The following is a 19927-nucleotide window of genomic DNA, read 5'->3' as shown; positions in this document are numbered from 1 at the left end:
TGAATGTATTTTTGCATATTTATGTGAGTTTTTATACAAGATAAATTTGCTGAGTTAAAGGGAATATGTGTCTAAACTTTGGATAGCTATCCATTTATTCAGCCTTCATTTACTAGGTGGCTACTTTGTGTTGGGCTCTGAGCTTATGCTTAGTGCTGGGGTCACAATGGCAGGCAGACAAGGACCTGCCCTCCTGGAGATTGGACTTTATTGTCAAATTACTCTCCAAAACACTAAATGGTATTGATTAATTGACTAGCTCTTTAGAAAAACATCCCTTTAGTACCATCCTCACACCATTCAAAACCAATGGCAATTAAAGAACTAACATGAAAAGCAAAACTATTAGAGAATTAAATTATAGGAAAATATTTTGAGAACCTTGCAATGGAAAAGCTTATCTACACTTACACAAAACCCAAAAGCTAAATAGGAAAGAATGGACAGATTTGAGTAGATAAAAAATTACAACTTCTAAGTGATGAAAGATACAAGAAACAAAATTAAAGACAAGAGACCAGAAGAAAATTTGTAATATTTATAGAAGACAATAGACTAATGTATATAATGTGCAAAAGGCAACTACAAATTAAAAATGGATAGACAAACTCAAGAGAAAAAAAGAAAAAAATTGTAAATATGCAATTCTCAGAAGAAGAAATGCTAATGACCAGTAGACATACTGAAAGTTGGACAATCTTACTAATCATCAGATAAATCCAAGTGAAACCAACAGATTGCCATTTTTCATTCATTAAATTGGCAATAATTAAAAAGGCAAGGTCAGGGGCTGGCCTGGTGGCATAGTGGTTAAGTTCATGTGCTCCCCTTCCACAGTCTGGGGTTCACAGGTTCAGATCCCAGGCGTGGACCTACACACCGCTCATCAAGCCATACTGTGGTGGGGTCCCACATACAAAACAGAGGAAGATTGGCAACAGATGTTAGCTCAGGGCCTGGCTTCCTCACCAAAAAAAAAAAAAAAAACGCCAAGGGCATTCAGAATTGCTATGAAATTGTGCTGGTGGGAGTATAAATTGCTACAATCTTGGAGCCACTTGGAGATATTTCTTAGCATTCTAATTGTGCATGGTTTTTTGACCCAGTAGTACTACTTCTAGGATTGGTCTTTCAGAAGCACATGAAAGTGTGCCAAAGACTTATATACGAGGATGTTCATTGAGCATTGTTTGTAATAGGAAAACATGGAAACAATGTGGAAATCTATTATTAGGAGAATGATGAAATAAATATGGCATCTTACTATATACCATCAAGAGACCTCTAAAAATGATGAAGTAGACCTATTTGTACTGACATGGCAAGATCTCCAAGGTACATTTTTAAGTGGAAAAAAAGCAAGTCACAGAAAAATACATGTACAATAGCATTTATGTGAAAGGGGTAACAGTGGTGTGTGTGTGCATGTGTGTGTGTGTCCCCATCACACGGGGGAGAGGGTAAGACGCAATGAGGAAGGACTATGGTGGGCGAGTGGGGATCCTATTGCAATCAAGAAATTGAAAAGTACAAATTTTGAAAAAGCAATACAATACTCTCTCTGTGTTTTTCATTCTAAAAAATCAAATAAAAATTCATCCAAGTGCCCTTCTTTTTCAGGTGCAGCCACGATGTACACAAGATATAAAATAGTAGAGAAGCAAAATCAAGCCAGCCATTTCAGCACTCCTGTTTTTAACTTGGTGTCGTTGGTTCTCGGATTGGTGGGATGTATCGGAATGGGCATTGTAGCCAATTTTCAGGTAGGACCTGAAGTTTTTTCAGTTGGTGGGGGTGATGGAGTAAATGTAAATATGTCCGGAGGAGAGAAGCAGGACACAAGAGGCATGATTGTGCCAGTATAGCTGTCAAATGATGAGTTTATAAAAATTGGGATAGGTCGCTTTTTAGAAACGAATCTTTATCACTTGAAAATCAGTCCTGCTTGGTATGTAGGACAGATGGGGTGCGTGTTTGCTTGATTATGAGAGAGAGAGCAGTTTGAACGATTTTATGGGCTCTGCATTGCTCTACGTTCTTACTGATGTGGTTTGATGTGTTGGGAGAGCTACTTCAGCCATTGTAAGGATTTCACTAAGAGTGTGAAGATATTTGTGTGTATGAGTGTGTGTGTGTGTGTTTACTGATTCCCCTGTTTGAACCTCCGGTGTTCAATTCAAAGAGCAGCATCTGATCTCTTCCTTTCGCAGATAGAATCTAGGTACATGGAGGTGAAATAGTTTGCTCAGGGTTACTCCGCTAATTAGGTGCAGGGTCACAATATGGCCCCACTGGAGCAAATTAACTTACATCATGTCTACTGCGGAGTCTGCTCGCTGTATTCTTACCGTGTCAAGTGTTTGAAAAAACCCTACTCGTTTTATTCCAATTTGTGGATTCCTGTTCATCCCAAGGTCTCTTTCAGGAAGGCATGGGACCTATTTGTCTATGGAGACAATATTTAATATTTTAAAAATATTTGTTGTATTTCAAATTAATACTCATTATAATAGCACTCACCTCATAGGGTTATTGCAAGGATTCGATGAGATAATGTACAGTGGGCAGCCATCATGGTCATCATCGTTTCATCATCATAGGCTGACACTACGGTGGTCCTGATCTCTCCATCACTCCATCACTGGTATCTGTTTGTGACAGCAGAAAGGAAGTTACTCCAGGAGGACTTTTTGTTCTGCCCAGGGGTCTTCCTTTAACTTTTTTCCCATGAGAAGTGGGGTGATCTTATGTGATGTTTTTCCCCCCCGCCTGCCCCGCTTTCTCTTAAGTTTATTGAATTAAGAGCAAGGTGTATAAAAGGTAGTGATCCTATTCACTCTTTGAGACCTTGGGACACACACAGCATGTGCTTTTCATATATATGAAATAAATAGATTGATTTCAAACCTAAAATATCCCTTAGCTCTGGTTGAGACAAGGCCCATTCCTTTGCCCACGAGGAAACTGAGCTGGCTGCTCAAACAAACTTACAGCCATAACTCATTCAAAAGTAATTCTTGGGGCCAGCCCTGTGGCCGAGTGGTTAAGTTTGCGTGCTCCGCTTCAGCAACCCAGGGTTTCGCTGGTTCAGATCTTGGGCAGGGACATGGCACCACTCATCAGGCCACATTGAGGCGGCGTCCCACATGCCACAACTAGAAGGACCCACAACTAAGATATACAACTATGTGCTGGGGGGATTTGGGGAGAAAAAGCAGGAAAAAAAAAAAAAAGAAGATTGGCAACAGTTGTTAGCTCAGGTGCCGATCTTAAAAAAAAAAAGTAATTCTTTCTCGTAGAATATTTTGAAAATTTAAAGTATAAAAAGAAAAAATACTCATAATTTCATATCCCAGAAATTAACGCTGTTAATAAGGATGTATTTACCTCTAGTGTTTTTCCTCCATACACATGCTTATATGTGCAAATGCTTAAATGTATAGTCATATATTATGTATAATTTATTTTATTCTTTCACATTTATTTATTATTTATTTATTTGGTGAGGAAGATTGGCCCTGACCTAAGATCTCTTGTCAATCTTCCTCTTTTTTGCTTGAGGAAGATTGTCCCTGAGTTAACATCCATGTCAATCTTCTCCTATATTGTATGTGGGACACTGCCACCGCATGGCTTGATGAACAGTGTATAGGTCCTCACCCGGGATCTGAACCCACGAACCCTGGGCTGTCGAAGAGGAGTGCATGGACTTAACCTCTATGCCACCAGGCTGGCCCCCTTTCAAATTTATTTTAATTAACTGACATGGATTACATTTTCATACAAATTAAGAAAATACAGTAAAAGCAAAATCTCTCTTGACCAATAGCATAATCACTTTGCTATATTCCAGCCTGTTTATTTCATGTTTCAGAATGCATTTTGTTAGTAAATCTGTTTACACAAGGTCTGGAAATAAATTTCTGTTTTGATAGTTCAAAGTTATGCTCAAATTCTGTCTCATTCGTAAATGGAGAACAGCCAGTGAACTAGAGGAGCTCCACCCATTTTGGGGTAGTTACTCCTGAGAGGCCCCTGACTGTCAGATGTAAAGTTTGTTATTACCTAGAAAACAGCAACCCTGGGCACTTGCCACTTTGCTATCTTTCTTTGGAGCAACTCTACACACTGGAGACTAGTAATTATTGTCACAGAAGGGTGTCAGCCTTCACTGTTGCAAAAGCACATGTTTGCACACAGTCTGGGGGTGCTGCACCCTAGTATTGATCTAGGAGGATAATAACCCCACGCCTCTACCTGTGCCGTCCACCTGCTTTCCATCCATTCGCTAATGTTCGCTCCTGCATGAGGTCAGGCTGTTGTCAGAGCTGACCTGCATTGACCTGCACTGCGTGGGCCTGCAGAATCACCTTTTCTGCACTGCACTCGGGGGTAGTCTGTCAGTGGGAGGGACATTATCATAAAGTGCTCTGGAAACCCAGTGCTGTGCAGTGAGGGCTGAGGGGGAAGGAACCCTTCCTTATATGACACAGGATCTTCAGGACAACCTGCAGGGCAGGGATATGGGCCCTAAACTCAGGGCAATGAGCTTTTGGGTTTGGACATTACAAAAACCATAATTATAAGTGTTTCCTTGTTAACATTGGGAGCTAGAAAAGTGAGAGCCAAATGTACAGAGCAAGTGTACAGAGCATCCTGGAAGGCATTTTGTGAACTAAATGTGCTTCAGGCTCCTTTACTTTCCTCCCTTAATGTCCCTATAAGGCAAAATAAGACAACGCTGCAATGCAGGGTTGCATGTGACATTTGTCACATGGTAGAGTCTCTCTATGACACTATGTTTTATGACTGTATGCATTTTGTTTTCATAACACTTCTTGAAAATTTTCCATGTGACAGACATTTATGAAAATGTTCAATACTTTAAATCATCCGGTTCTTCTAACGACCTTAGAAGATAGGTGCTTTAGTTTCCTCATTTATCAAGGAGAAATGGCCCAGAGAGGTTAAACCTTGTCCAAGATCGTATGAGTCGTGAAAGGCAGAAGTGGCCTTTGAATCAAAGTCGTCTGTCCAGAACCTGTGGGAAAGAGTTAACCTCAAAGCCAGAATGAGGAAATCTCTGTGAGGAAAAAACGCGCACACAGTTTGCAGTTCTAGCATCAGAAAGCACAATGGAAACAAAAAAAAAAGAAAAGAAAAGGGACGGGGAGACCCGGAATGATATAATTTGTCCAGTAGAGTGTGAATATGAATTGTTCATGGGGGATGGTACGCGCTATATAATGTCCTATCACATTCTTCTCCAAATAACTCAACATCCTGAGTGGTGCAGCTGTCCATTTTTACACCACAAAGGGCAGACTTTAAGAAGAAAACTTAGATGGTTAGATAATTGAAGTTTTAGTTCTCTGTAAGGCTTCCATGAAGTGATTACATCTTCACAAAAAAACAGAAATAGAATCTTTAACTTCCCTGAGAGCCAAGTATTTGCCTTGACATTGTTCCCATAAGTATATCTTTACAACTTCCTTCTTTTGATATCCTGTAAGTCATTTTCAGCATGCCATGAGCAAACCAACTTGAGCTGTTACCTCAAGAAGAATTAGAGATGTGAGGGCAAGAGGTGGTGGTTTTTCTTGAGTGAGAGTAATTGCATTTATCAGAAGTTCACAGATGGTTCTCTTTCCTGAACTGGCGAGTGGGATGGCTACTTGTTGCTGTGTCCTCACCAATCTCTGTCAATGTTTTACTTTCCCTCAAGAAGTTTCCTTTTTGGGAAAGTCAAGTTTTTTGAGATTTAACCCTCTCAATATTCTAGTTTTCTCACTTTTTACTCTCTTTTGAATTAAGGAGAGTTTCAAAAAAGAGATCCAAAAAAAGGTGCCAGGTTTTCATCTTATCCTCTATCCAAAATTCATGTCTGATCTAAGAATCATTTTCCTTCTAGAAGACACCTTTGATGAGAGAGTATGTACTCCACAGTGAAAAAGGCACATTGCAAATACAACTCCTGCTGAATCGAGGGCGTTTTGATCTGTTAATGTCAGGTTGATGTGGGGACCCAGCAAGTTTGCAGATTAAGATCCTAAAGGATGGGTTGAATTGGTCAGGGTGGCGGAAGCAAATTCCTTGACAGTGTTAGGGGAGGAATCAAAGTGTGTACATTCAGGATGTTGATTTACTCAGCAGGAAAAGAAAATGGAGGGTGGAAAGCACCAGGATCCTCAGAAGATTATTCTGGAAAATGACTCATTAGCAGTAGATGCCTTATCTTTTGTTCATTTTTCCTTTGCCCAAATATGCCTAACATCCAAGGGGTGAAAAGGATTTATTTTTCTTAATTCTTTCATTATTATTATTTTTGGCTTAATATTGTTTTTTTCCCCAGTTTTATTGAGATGTCATTGACCTATCGCATTGTATCAGTCCAAGGGGTACAACATAATAAATTGTGAAATGATCACCACGATAAGTTTAGTTAACATCTATCACCTCACATAGTCACAATTTTTTTTCTTGTGATAAGAACTTTTCAGATTTACTCTCTTAACAACTTTCACATATACAATACAGTTCTGTTAACTGTAGTCACCATGCTGTGCATTACATCCTCAGACCTTATAACTGGAACCTTTTACCTTTTGACCACCTTCACCCATTTCTCCCACCCCCTACCCTCTGTCAACTACCAGTCTGTTCTTTGAATCTATGAGTTCAGTTTTTTTTAAGATTCCACATAGAAGCCAGATCATACAGTATTTGTCCTTCTCTGTCTGACTTATTTCACTTAGCATAATGCCCTCAAGGTCCATGCATGTTGTTACGAATGGCAAGACTTCCTTCTTTTCTATGGCTGAATAATATTCCATTGTATATATACCACATTTTCTTTATCCGTTTGGACACTTATGTTGTTTCCATGTCTTGGCTATCGTGAATAATGCTGCAGTGAACATAGGGGTGCATGTATCTTTTTGAGACAATGATTTCATTTCCTTTAGATTATTAATTATGGTAAAATACATGTAATATAAAATTTACCATCTTAACCATTCTTTCTTTCTTTCTTTTTTTTTTTTTTGCTGAAGAAGATTTGCCCTGAGCTAACATCTATTCTAATCTTCCTTTATTTCATCTGTGGGTCACTGCCACAGCACGGCTGCCGATGAGTGGTGTAGGTCCATGCCTGGGAACCAAGCCCAGGCCACTGAAACACGGAGTACACTGAACTTAACCACTAGGCCACAGGGCTGACCAGAATGTATTTTATTTTTCGTATATAGCTTCCCTAAATCTACACACTCATGCTAGGTATCCTAGGAATACAGAATCTACACCTAATAAATGAGAAATTGATATGCCATGTTGTAGAATGTTAATGCAGCCATATTTGAATATAACACAAATCAAGCAGTGGATTTTCCCCTATATTCCCAGGTTTGATACCAGGAAAAAAATTTCCTTAGAAAATAAGTTTAAAAGTTGGTTTTTTTAAAAATCTCTTTTTCCCATGCGGAGAATAAAGATTTAACATTAGCTTATTCATGAACAGTCTGGATGGAGAACGTTAAGATTGCGGGGAAACCTGGGTGGCCCAGGGCAAAGAAAAGTCCTGGAGGAAGGGCTGTGGACAGTGAATTGGGGCCAGCAGGGGCCAGGGGCCAAACCCAGGCTCTCTTGGACAATACTTTAACTTGCCCCTTTGCAAAGCTCATGTTTTCAAGTTCAAGTGGAGACTCAGTTGTTCAATCTAAACGTCATTGTTATACTGGAAGGAGGGCCCTTGTTGTATATTTGAAAGGAGACAAAGTAAGTCTCCTTTGTCAGTCAGCTATGAGCATATTTTGGGTCAACACCAGACTTTCTGCCTAGAGAGTGGGCCTAAGGGCTGCCTTCTGGTTGAAATGGCTGCTTGGAGGATGGTGGGGGCTGGAGACCTGATTTGAAGTTGCCTTTGCGTCACAAGCGCAGTGATTTTACTTAGATTTGTGTGTTCATTTGGGATGGCTTGGGAGGGACAAATAGAGATTATTGGGGAGCAGGGAGCCTAAAAACCCCCAAGCTACCCTTGACACTTTCATGGAACAAGTCGTGTACTTTTATATGAAATTCATCCTATAATCTTCACTGCAAACTTGCAAGGCAGAAATTATCATGCCCCTTTTACAGATACAGAAATTGAGGTCACAGAGCCTAGCGGTGGAGTTGAGTTTTTTAATTCAGGTCAGCCAGACTCCAAAGCTCACCATACCCAACTCTCCCCGCTCTGAGGTAGATGTCACGCTGTCCTTGTCCTGTGGGCCCAAGTTTGCTGTGGAGCGACCGAGTGCTTAGCGTGCACTTCAGCGTTTGGAAGGCTTTGCTCGTGGTAGTTTTCCACAAGCAGCCACATTTTCTAAGAAGCGGGGGGTGCCCCGGTGACGACAGGGCTTTGAGTAGCCCAGCCTGAGTGCGTAATCAGGGCCTGATGTGGACGGACGCATGCGGAGTTACACGCATTTGTGCCTTTCTCTATAGGAGTTAGCTGTCCCCGTGGTCCACGACGGCGGCGCCCTTTTGGCTTTCGTCTGCGGTGTCGTGTACACGCTCCTGCAATCCATCATCTCTTACAAATCGTGTCCCCAGTGGAACAGCCTCTCCACGTGCCACGTCCGGCTGGCCATCTCTGCCATTTCCTGCGCTGCTGTCATCCCCAGTATCCTTTTCACATTTGTCAGTGTCCCCACAAGCTTGACACCCTCCCCCCACCCTGTCCCCCCCAAAAAGCATGAAAAAAGCAAAGATTAAAAGCCAAATTTCCACATGCTTCAGAAGAACAATTGGGAGAAAGGTGTAAATCATTAAGAAAATGTCTCAACATTGTCTGGTTGGATCAAAGGAACCTTTGGGGAAAAGAATTCTGTGAAAGGAGAACGGAAGAATGTTAGAACACTTCAGTGTCTGTTTACTTTCCTCCCGCAGGATCAGTTTCATGAGCCATGTGAAAATATTTATTTTTCTTTGTAGTGCTTGGTTAAAGACACCAAATATTGATATTGTCCTTAAAGTAATAGCCCTGTGGAGGCCCAAGAGGCCCAAGAGGCCAGACTCTCCCCTCTCCCCACATTCGATTGTTTAATTTACTCGTCCTTATTCAGAGGTTTTGAAAAGCTCTGTATCATTTATTTCTAAGTCAATTAAAATACACTTAGTATCTTTCTTTTTATCACTGATTTCATTTTCAAAATGAAATTTCATTTCCTTTTCTAATTCAACAATGTGAAAAGAAAATATGAATTTGTCAGGCTTGTATATTCTGATTTAGAAGAAATGAAAGCTTGTTCTTTCTCTCTTTCTTTCTAGATGTATTTAACAAAGAGAATAAAAACGATGTGGTCTTTGAGGGGTGGAAAATTCCCCATCTTTCGAAATACCATCTGCGGTCATGTGAGAGAAAGCTGCAGAGTCATTAAAAAATGGTGTTACTGTCAGATTGTAGGAAAATAGGAACTATTTAATTAGCAACAATTTCGCTAGTCTGGGTTGGGTGGTGGAATAAAGTGGGCAAGCTTGAGTAAAAACCCACCATATACTTCTATACATTAAGTATTGCATTTCTCTTTTAAAGTAGGAGCTATATAAAATGTGAAGTCTAAGTATGATTTTGGGTTTTTTTTTTTCATCTTTGAGAAGGAAATCTTTAATTATAAAGTTTCCAAGCACAGAGGAACCAAATCCTAGTGCTGAGAAATTTAACAACCAAATAACTATATACCTTGATTTCTAAGATAGTTCCTTCTCAGTTTTCTTGTCCTATTTATGGGTTGAAGACGTTCATGCTTTCTCTTCAAATTCAGCTCCTGAAAATTAGCTCGGGTTCGTTGTAAAATTCATAAAAGTGTTTATAGTGTTACAAGCAAAGTTTCTTGATGTAGGAAACCTTTCCCTGCTTCAGGTTTGGAGACACTTCCCTAGATATTAAAATCAGAGGGAGTTTTAGCAGAATAAACATTTCAGGCATCAGAGTTTCACAGACTGATAGTTTCCCTTTCTAGACTGTTCTTAGGAGCCACACCAAACAGGGTATGTCCCTCTATCAAATTCACTCGTACAATTTCATCCATTTGAACAAGTCTTTTGTCTGAAACATTAGCGTGGTATTTATATTTCCTTACAAAGATTTCAAAGCATCTTTAAAATGTCCTCGTTACTCCTTACTGTAATATTTCTGTGAAATGGCCTCATTTGACTACTGGAGAAACTGTGGCACACAGCGAAGCACTTGTGGAATCACGCTTCTAAGCCCTCCCTGCAAAATCATCTGTCTTGTACCCTGCTTCCTGAGCTTTCACAAGCCTTCACGGAATCACAAACAGCTCAGGGTCCAGCTTCCTTTGCTTGAGACACATGGCCTGAGACTGCCTATTTTTTCGACCTCATCTTTTACGTTTTCTCCCCTAGACTTGGCTGTTTCCTGTTCTCTGCTTTTGCTCCATGCTCTCCTCCCTGGATTATCCGCCTCCCCCTTGTCTTTCTAGAGCTGAGCTCTCCATCCAAAAGGGTAGCCACTAGCCAGCCACGCGTGGCCATTGGGCACTTGAAACATGGCTTGTCTGCATTGAAACATGCTGCATTAAAACACACACCAGATTTCAGAGACTTTATAAGAAAAAAAGAATGTAAAATATCTTATTAATAATTCTCTATATTATCACATGTTGAAATGATAATATTTTTTATATATTTGGTTAAGTGAGATATATTATCAAAATTAATTTCATTTGGCTTTTTTAGTTTTTTTTTAAATGTGGCTACTATAGTAGAAAATGTAAAATGACACATGTGGCCAGCGTTATATTTCTGTGGGATGGCGCTGTTCTGGAGAGCTTCTCAAACCTCACAACTTAGATTAAGCTCAACTCAGTGAAGCCTTCCTGACACCCCAAACCCCATTCTGCTCTGAATTAATAGTTTTCCCTCTGACTCATCACTGGGCCCTATTCTTTTCTCTTACTTGGCATATTCCCTGGGCTTTGCCCAGCAAGACTGGGATGTTTCTGCAGCTGAGACCAAGTCTGTTTGGCCAGGGTTTTTTCTCTGCCTCCCCCACCTTCTCCTGCAGTGTGGTACCTGGTGCCTAGAAGATGAAACTAAAGAACAAATAAATGAAATGATTAAGAACTTGAAAACTATTACAAACAGAAGTATGGTAATGAAATCTTCTATGCTTTCTACTTCTTTTATTTTGAGAAACAGAGAAGTGTTAAGCATTGCAAAATATTTTTATTGTGCTAAAATACACATAAAATTTACTCAACCATTTTTCTTCTTTTTTTTTTCTGCATTTTCTCCCCAAATCCTCCCTGTACGTAGTTGTATATTTTAGTTGTGGGTTCTTCTAGTTGTGCTATGTGGGACGCCACCTCAGCGTGGCCTGATGAGCGGTGCCATGTCCGCACCCAGGATCTGAACTGGCGAAACCCTGGGCCGCCGAAGCCGAGCACGAGAACTTAACCACTTGGCCACAGGGCCGGCCCCATCTTAACCATTTTTAGGTGTATAGTTCAGAGATATTAAATACATTCACATTGTTGTGCAGCCATCACTACCATCCATCCCCATAATTCCTTTCATTTTGTGAAACTGAAAACCTATACCCATTAAACAATAACCCCCCCACCCCCTCCCCCAGCCTCTGGCAACCATCATTCTACTCTCTGTCTCCATGACTTTGACTACTCTTAGTACCTTATATAAGCGGAATCATACAGTATTTGTCTTTTTGACTGGCTTAATTCACCAAGCATAATCTCATCAAAGTTCATCCATGTTGTAGCATATTACAGAATTCCCTTCTTTTTTAAGGCTGGATAAGATTCCATTGTATGTATACATACAAAAATTATTCATATTTTGCTTATCTATTCATTCGTCAATGGAACTTGGGTTGCTTCCACATTTTAGCTATTGTGAATAATGCTACTATGAATATGGGTGTGCAAATCTCTCTTTGAGACTCTGCTCTCAGTTCTTTTGGGTATGTTCCCAGAAGCAGAACTGCTGGGTCATATGGGAATTCTATGGTTAATTTTTTGAGGAATCTCCACACCGTTTTCTACAGTGGCTGCACCATTTTACATTCCCACCAATGGTGCACAAGGGTTCCAGTTTCTCCATATCCTCGCCAACACATGTTTTTTTGATAGTAGCCATCGTAATGGGCATGAGGTGGAACGTTTTAACACTGTCTATGATTAGATCATTGGAAGAATAATCTAGTCTTGGCATTAAAGGGACCTATTTTCTTGTGTAGTTTCCTTGACAGTTTCCTTTTCTTAGTGATCGCCTGTGCTTCCCTCATTTCTATAACCAAGCTGGAATGGAATCCGAAAGAAAAGGTAAGGTTTAAGTCGTTTTGAATCTGATTGTCGACCTGGTTATGTGCGACTATGGTTGGGTGAAACCTAGAAAGAATCACTGCCATTTCTTAGAACAAGGTATGAAATATGGAGTAAATATGGCATAACATTAACTTACTGTCCAATTATTTGGCAATGCCTGTGTTATAATTAGCTATCAGGATAATCCCAAATGGTTCCTGGGATTAGTTTCAAAATTTTGAATTCCTAATTCTCTCTTAAGCACTTCAACCGTCTATTAAGTAAGAGAGGTCAGACATTTAAGGGGAAGGAGTTTGTGGAAGGCTTTAAGAGGTGGGCAGACTTGACTTAGGTGACCAGAGTAAGCCTGTAAAGGCTTTTGAACAGGAAGGTAAATGGAGAGACCATTATTGGATGAATATTATTCAGAAGCAACACCTGTGATGGGTTGAAGAGGAGAGCCAGGAGATTGGAAGGCAGGGAGAAGGCGGTTCTGCCAGTTCAGATCTCAAATCAAGATTAGCCTAGATTGGCAGTAGTAGGGGGACAGTATGTGACAAGGCACTGGCAAATAATATGAGAATGAAAGGACATGATGAATTGAAGATGACTTCCAAGTTTTTATCTTGGGTGAACCAAAGAATTGGTTCCCATGAGCAGAGAGAGATAAGGTCCCTAAGAGAAATAAATGATTTCACAGGGGGAAATGGATGGGTTTCGTTTCAGAATTGTTGACTCTGAGGCTACAGTGAAACATCAAGGAGAAATGTCAGGTTAGACTCGTGGGCCTAGACCTCCGGTGGGATTGATAGCCATCAGAGCACAGGGGAGAGTGGCCAGTGATTTCCAGACCAGACATCAGCACACACGGGATGGAATGTTTGGAACTGAGATGGGCTCATGCCATTAGATACTTACAGTGGTGGTTCATCTAGATGCCACACGGGAAGGTCAAGGATGCCCCAGGAGAGAAGAAAGCTAGTGAGAGAACGGGAGTTTTTTTTTCCCAAGGGGCAGGTGGAGTTACTGAGGTTTTTTTCAAACGACAGTTTCAGTAAAATGTCGGCTTTAGAAGCCAATTGCAGGAGGGTAAAGAAACGGTGAGAGGAGTGGTTCGTTCATTCAGCTATCAACCGAATGTTTGGAAGCAAGAGGCACAGAAAAAATAATATGGTGGCTAGAAGCAACAGCAGGGTCAGAGGAAGGATTTTCCAAGATAGAGAATTCTAGCATGTGATGGAAGACTGCAGGAGACAAGGGAGAGACTAAAGATGCTAAGGAAGAGAATGACCGGAAGGACATTAAAAACAAAGTGCTTCCTGAAAGTGAGGCCTCACAGCACCCCAACCTCAAGTGTACTTTACTTTTTAACCACTTGGGGGAGACCTTCCACCGCAAATCAAATGAATTCGCTGCCTGGATGGCTTCATCAAAGTGTATCCCCAGACAGTTAAAAATCTTTTTTCATTTCATTTTCTATCTTAAAAATGTGAAAAGTCCCTGTTTTTCTACTCACTCCATAAAACACCTTGTCCCTCTTGTGTTGCCTTCTGTTCCCAATATCAGCGAATGCAGAGAAAACCCTTTACATTAGTTCACTGAATAGATAAATCATTTAGGTGCTGCCCCAAACTTTGGTGGAACTTTAGAGCTTTCACAGCACATTCCTATGAATTGTTTTACTTGGTGGGGAGGGCGGGAATTATAATGTCATTGTCTCATTTTACACAGAACAAGATCAGAGGCTCGCCTGCATTCACATGCGTGTGCTGGAGAAGTCTGGATTCCTGTTCAGTGCACTTTCATTAATATCAATATCATGCTAAAGAGATTCCACCCCCTCACCCCCAGTTCTGCTTCTAGCTTTGTAAACCATCTTCCTTGTCCAGGGATGATATAGGATGGCTTGGATCCCATGGTGCTGTCACCAAAAGGAGGTGGCCTCTGTTCTCTACCCACTAAGGAAGGCTGGTCAGGTTCTCCCCAGGGTGAGCTGGATGAGAGCAGGGGACGGATGTGGGTGTCCGTGGGGAGAGTGAGGGTGGTGCCTGTGAGAGTTTGATGCCTCTCACTTAAATATTTGTGGATGAAAACTGAATCAAAGAAAATGACTGTCACCATGGAACCAACCTGCAACCCAGCACATTTGTTTACTCACACTTGTGACCTATAGCAGAGCAGAAAGTGAAGTAGAGAAAAACCCACGTCATTATTTGAAGTCAGGGGGGCAACCTGACAGTCCATGGGCCTAATGTGGCATGTAGGCTAAAGTCAGAATGCAGATGTGCATTTTTGACTTAGATGCTGTTTGAAAACGCTTTTAAAGTAGTTTCCAGGTTTTAAAGATCAGGAGATTACGCACACACATACACACACGCGCGCATGCTTCTTTTCTCTCTCTCAAAGCAACGCTGGGGTCATATTTTCCCATTTGGTGAAAATGGAATTGATCTGATGAGGTATGGGCTCCCCATCTTCCCTCTCTTTTTGCAACCATCAGTTTCATTTATTTTGATTAATTTCCTGGCCTCCATAAGCAGCTGACTTTGTTCCCTGCCCATTAAAGCCATTCTCATTCTTGCCTTCCATTCTCTCATTCCTCCCCCAAGAAGACAGAGTCAGTTAACACGTAGATGACCTATTAGCATTTGCTTTGTAGCTGTGTTTACCTAATAATGTTAAGCAGAACTATTTTCTGAACTGACATTTTCTATAGTCACAGAGAAACACAAAACCCAGTGGTGATAGTCAGCCAATTTTCTCTAGATCCAGACACTCATTCTTTGGAGTAACTAGATGAACGCTGAATAGATGCTTTTTAAGCATGCCTTTCAACGTTGGGATTCCCAACAGTGGGATAGCAAGTCAGGGTTTGTATGGAAAGTTCTTTTTTCTTTTGAGTCCAAATTCGGTTCCCAGTCTCAGCCATTTTGTGGTCTTTAGTTTGCCTTTTGAAGTTACATAGACTAAATCTGAAAGCCAGGGTGTGTGAGAGCTGGAAAGAATTTTCCGGATAATTGCATTCTTGTTCTCACTGGGTAGGTGCCCTGATGTTCATCGATGTGGCCTTGCTGACTGTGTCACCTCAAGGGGCTGGTTTGTGCTCCCTGGACAGCTTTTTCCTCTGGCCTGACCCACTCATTATTATTTCAATACATACACTAAAGTGAATCGATTTAGGCTAAATTCTCTTTCTTTCTTATTGCTCTTAGGATTATGTTTATCACGTAGTGAGTGCGATCTGTGAATGGACAGTGGCCTTTGGTTTTATTTTCTACTTCCTAACATTTGTCCAAGATTTCCAGGTAGGTATTTATCAATTCAAATGTTATAAGTTGCTGATGATTAGGATTATTAAAATCCATGGAAAATTTCTTACATTTAACAAAATAAGAGTGCTGTCTTTCATTTTACCCTTACATGTTTGAAAAAATATGTTAAGAATCATGCAACTTAGTTATTCCCAAAGGAAAGAGTCTTTAACAGCGCTCCCAAACAATGAAAGTTTCATATGTCCTCTGCCATTTGTTGCTTATAGTCATATATCTTGGTTATTTTCTTTTTGAGGCAGTCTCACTTACTAGTTCCAAATAATAGGAAATAATGTCTTTGTAAAAAACAGAAGTATGTTGTTGAAAAATGTTTCCAAGGCAGACCGAAGGTAGGACCTTATCAGATCTGGCAGGAAGGAAAATATTACATATTGAAACAAGTGAATGCTTAGCTAAAAGGATATAGAAAGCCAAGAAAATTCTTCAGGACCCTCAAGCTCAGCACAAACCATAGTGAGATCATGTCTGAGGGGGGACAAAGCTGTCGGGAGTTTCATAACTGGCACTGGAATTGTTTACCTTCTTTTAAACCTCGTTTTTTTCTAATAGAGTGTCACCCTAAGGATATCTACAGAACTCAATGGTGCCATTTGAAGAAAGAGGAATCCTATCGCAGTCGATGAAAGTCACGGACAATTTCTAGAAGTGGTACAGAGGACGGACAGGGTTTTAACGCTGCCCTGGTGGAATGGGTCTGTGGCACATCCAGGACTTGCATTTTATTAAGATTCCCAATGGTTGTACTATTTTCAAAGGTATGTTTTCCTAGAGAATGTGGAGCATTTATGACATTGTAGCAATGTTTTTTTTTATAATTTTCCAAGTATGCACTTTTTTATATTAAATTCGTTACAGAAAAGATAAGGTGTCATAGAAAGTGGACAACTCCTATTTTTGTAGATTCTGTTTTGTTTTTTTCTTTGTGTGCGAGTGATTTATGGAAATACACTAAATGAGGAATTCACTAAAATGTAAAATCAGGGGATAATCATTTTTAAATTTCATTTTTGGAGACTGAACTGTATAATTTTATACCACAAGGGGATTTATAAAATTCAGTTTATGATCATCACAAAGATTTAGTTAATAAATTAACACTAAGTTACTCTGATTTTTAGATGAACTAAGCAAAATGCTTCTAGCAAAAGGCCTTAATACCACTATGCACATTAACTCTAAGTGGACATGATAACCTCAGTTTTGAAATTCTGCCCCCCGTGGGCCTCCCTGCGCCCAGGGCTGCAGCTTTTACCCCGCTGCTGATTGGCAGTCAGAAGTGGGTGTGATTCCAGGTGAGATGGATTCATCAAGGCAGGTTAGAAATCAGAAGCCTTAGAGCAGCAGAGTGAAGAAGAGGTGAGAGACTAATGGGAAAACCTCACCGATTCCGGATTGTTGTGTTTGCTACATGAGCAAGAAGGAAGAGTGTGTCTCAGGGAACATTCGTGGAAGGCAGGGGTATGGGGAGGAGACTTTTGCTTAATACTAAACCTCTGCAAAGCCAAACTGTGAAAAGCATTAAGACACAGATTTATAAAACCACCCTTCATTGTTATTGGCGTAACTTGATACACAGTCTGACTCAGAAGCTGAAAGTCACATCTCGAATTCATTTAATGCCAGTCAACACGTCAACGAGAACATAGGTCTGAGAAAGAGAGAGAGAAAGGAGAGGGTGGCAGGGTGCACTTTCTTTGCTCCTCTTTGTAATGCTTGTGGCAGGCTGTTTGCACGCTGTACAGAACGTGAATCATGTCCTTTGTTAAGCAAGAGCTACACATTCCCCCTTTTCACCCGAATCGCAAATGACAAATGAGAAACAAGTCATTCCAGAGGAAGAAGTGGGCCTTGACATGTTAAGGCTTAGGTTTGAAAGCTGAAGAGAAGGAACTCTCCTTCAAGGACCCTCCAGACCACAAACCGGCGTCTGGCTAAGTGGGTGCAGACCTTGAGGGCATATGCCAAGGGCAGAGCAGCCCACTTGATCAGCCTTGGAGGCAGTCTGGGAGCAGTGAGCATGTGATGGCGCCTCAATAAGGACTTGTTGAGTGAGTGAAGGGCTGAGACAGCAGTGGTCACCCACTCTGCAATGACAAACTGTGTCTCCCCTAAGTGTCCAACAGTGGGAACCTGATCACCATTCTGGGTCTGTTGTAACTTGTCATAATGCTGTGGGTCCCCACTGTAACACTGGAACCAAAAGACTGATTAAAGCTTTGCCAAGTGTTCATTATTCAGAAAAGAGGGAGGAATGCTTCACACCTTTACCATGGAACCTGTAGGAGATGCATCCGTGGTTGGGTCTCACTTTGAACCGACTTTTGTTGTCAGTTCTTCTCATGATGCATTGTCTCCATTTCCACATCTCTCTGTGAGATTAGACTGGGAGCTCCTTGAGGGCAGAGTCTGTGCCTTAATCTTTATCTTTGTAATTCCAGCATTTACCAGGGTGCCTCCTGGTCCATAGTAGGTGCTTAATAAATACTCATTGAATGCATGAATGAATGAGTGAACAAATGAAGGAGTGCATTACTCTGGTTTACTAGTTAAGTGATAAAAAGATGGTGTGTATCACTCAGTAATGTTGACTGTTCTGCTTTGTGTACTGTAAACATTCCAGTTGTCTGGGTGTCACCATTCTATGACAACTTTCTTCAACCTGGACAGTTACCACAGACACTGTTACATGGGCTAGACAAAATGGGACACCTGCCTTGGCAAACTGAGATGGCCAGAAATCACTCCAGACAATCACATTCGGCTGATTCCATGCAACCTCAAAGCTGGTCTTATCCACACTTCAGTGTTATTTCTAATTTCCATGAACTTGCATTTCCTTGGACCTCATGGCTGAAAGAGTAAAATAAAATAAACTATTTCTTTATTTTAGTACTTTGTGTCTCTGTTAAATTATAGTTGGTCGCCTGGGTACTGCTATGAAATATATTTATTCAGGAAACGATTCTAGCTCCAGTTGGATTTTGTAAAGGTATAGTTTAAACCGTATGTTTTCTTAATTCATGTAGCTTTGCCTATGGGCATGATGGGCCATCTTTGTAGAGATTTTTGAACATTCGTATCAGAAGTTCGCGTCAGTCAAGACTCTTAGAGTTGAAGGCACCAGAAATACAACTCAAATTTGTTGAAGGAAAAAGGGGCAGCTATTGACTCAATAACAGAAGTCTAGGGGTGGAGCTGGCTTCAGGGATGGCTGGATCCAAAAGTGCCACCAGGACTCTGCAAATATTCTCTCTCCTATCAGCTCTGCTTTTCTCTCTGTTGGCATCATTCTCAGGCAGGCTTTCCCCTGCTGGCAGTGAGATGGCTTCTAGAAGCTCCAAGCCTACAACCTGTCCAGTGGAAAGAGAAGACTTCTCAATGCTTCCAACAGAAGTCCATGAATTGAAACTCATTGTCTCTGATTGGCTGGCTTGGCCATCCTGTAGCCCAGGGAGGTGTGATGCTCTGATTGGTCAGACAGAGTCACATGTCCACCTCTGTAGCAGGGAGGAGTTAACATTGCCCAAACTACTGGGCTGATAGTAGGTGAAAGTTGTTTCTGAGAAGAAAGGGATGGGAAATGGATCTTGGACAGACACAGCAGCAGATTCCACTGTGGAATTAAAGTCCCACCCACCATACACACCAGAAAAGCCAACCTAACTTGTTTCAGGGTAAACCAAATTATACATGCTGACAACCTTTTCAGGTTAAAAAAAAAAAAAAGTAAATGTCAGCCATTTAGGTAATAAACATGCCTTCAGTTAACTCCAAAGTTACGTTTATTCTTTTTCAAGCTTCTTGTGTTCTTATTTAACCTCTGTGACATTGCTCAGGCAGTTAATTATCCCATGTTTCAGATGAGGAAACTACGCAGAGAGGTCCATTGGCCTTCGAGAGGTTCTGCTGACAGATGGCAACAGATTCCAGTCTGGGACTCTTGCTTTCCTGATTCCTAATCAAGTGGGTCTTTTTTTTTTTTTTAAACACTAACACAGAGGATTCCACAGAAATTGCGTTTCATAAACCAAATTAAGTACATCAGTGTTGTGCCGTGTTTGGGTTTCCTAACATCCTTTACATGTGGCATTGTCCCATGTTCCCATTTTTTACTCCGCTGGAGACATACTGGTCTGGTGTTTGGGCCTGGAATGAGGAAGGACGAGTAGGAGGGAGATAAGTGGTATCCATTCTTTCCCACTCCCTGATTCTGGCAAGCCAGTACGTCCAGCCGTCTCCCCACACACATACTCTTGGTCTGGCTCTGAATGC

At 41.0% G+C, this 19927-nt stretch overlaps 1 protein-coding gene across 2 annotated transcripts in view; it reads left to right on the top strand.

The window, feature by feature from the left end:
• The window catches only part of DRAM1 (DNA damage regulated autophagy modulator 1), a 39594-nt gene extending 19959 nt beyond the window's left edge, over positions 1-19635 (top strand). The window contains exons 3-8 of one of the 2 annotated variants that reach the window (XR_006886102.1): positions 1621-1763; positions 8482-8659; positions 12283-12341; positions 15536-15628; positions 16205-16410; positions 19516-19635. Coding sequence is in view for 1 of the 2 variants with exons in the window: in XM_046646008.1 (XP_046501964.1) it covers positions 1621-1763; positions 8482-8659; positions 12283-12341; positions 15536-15628; positions 16205-16249 (518 nt within the window). In the remaining variant the exon portion in view is untranslated. Of the gene's footprint in view, positions 1-1620; positions 1764-8481; positions 8660-12282; positions 12342-15535; positions 15629-16204; positions 18545-19515 lie in introns of those variants that run through there. The other variant, XM_046646008.1, reaches the window with a different exon arrangement.
• The last annotated feature ends 292 nt before the right edge of the window (positions 19636-19927 follow it).

The sequence above is a fragment of the Equus quagga genome, chromosome 19 (genome assembly GCF_021613505.1).
Source record: "Equus quagga isolate Etosha38 chromosome 19, UCLA_HA_Equagga_1.0, whole genome shotgun sequence".
NCBI classification, from domain to species: domain Eukaryota; kingdom Metazoa; phylum Chordata; class Mammalia; order Perissodactyla; family Equidae; genus Equus; species Equus quagga.
This window is presented reverse-complemented; position numbering and strand designations above follow the sequence as displayed.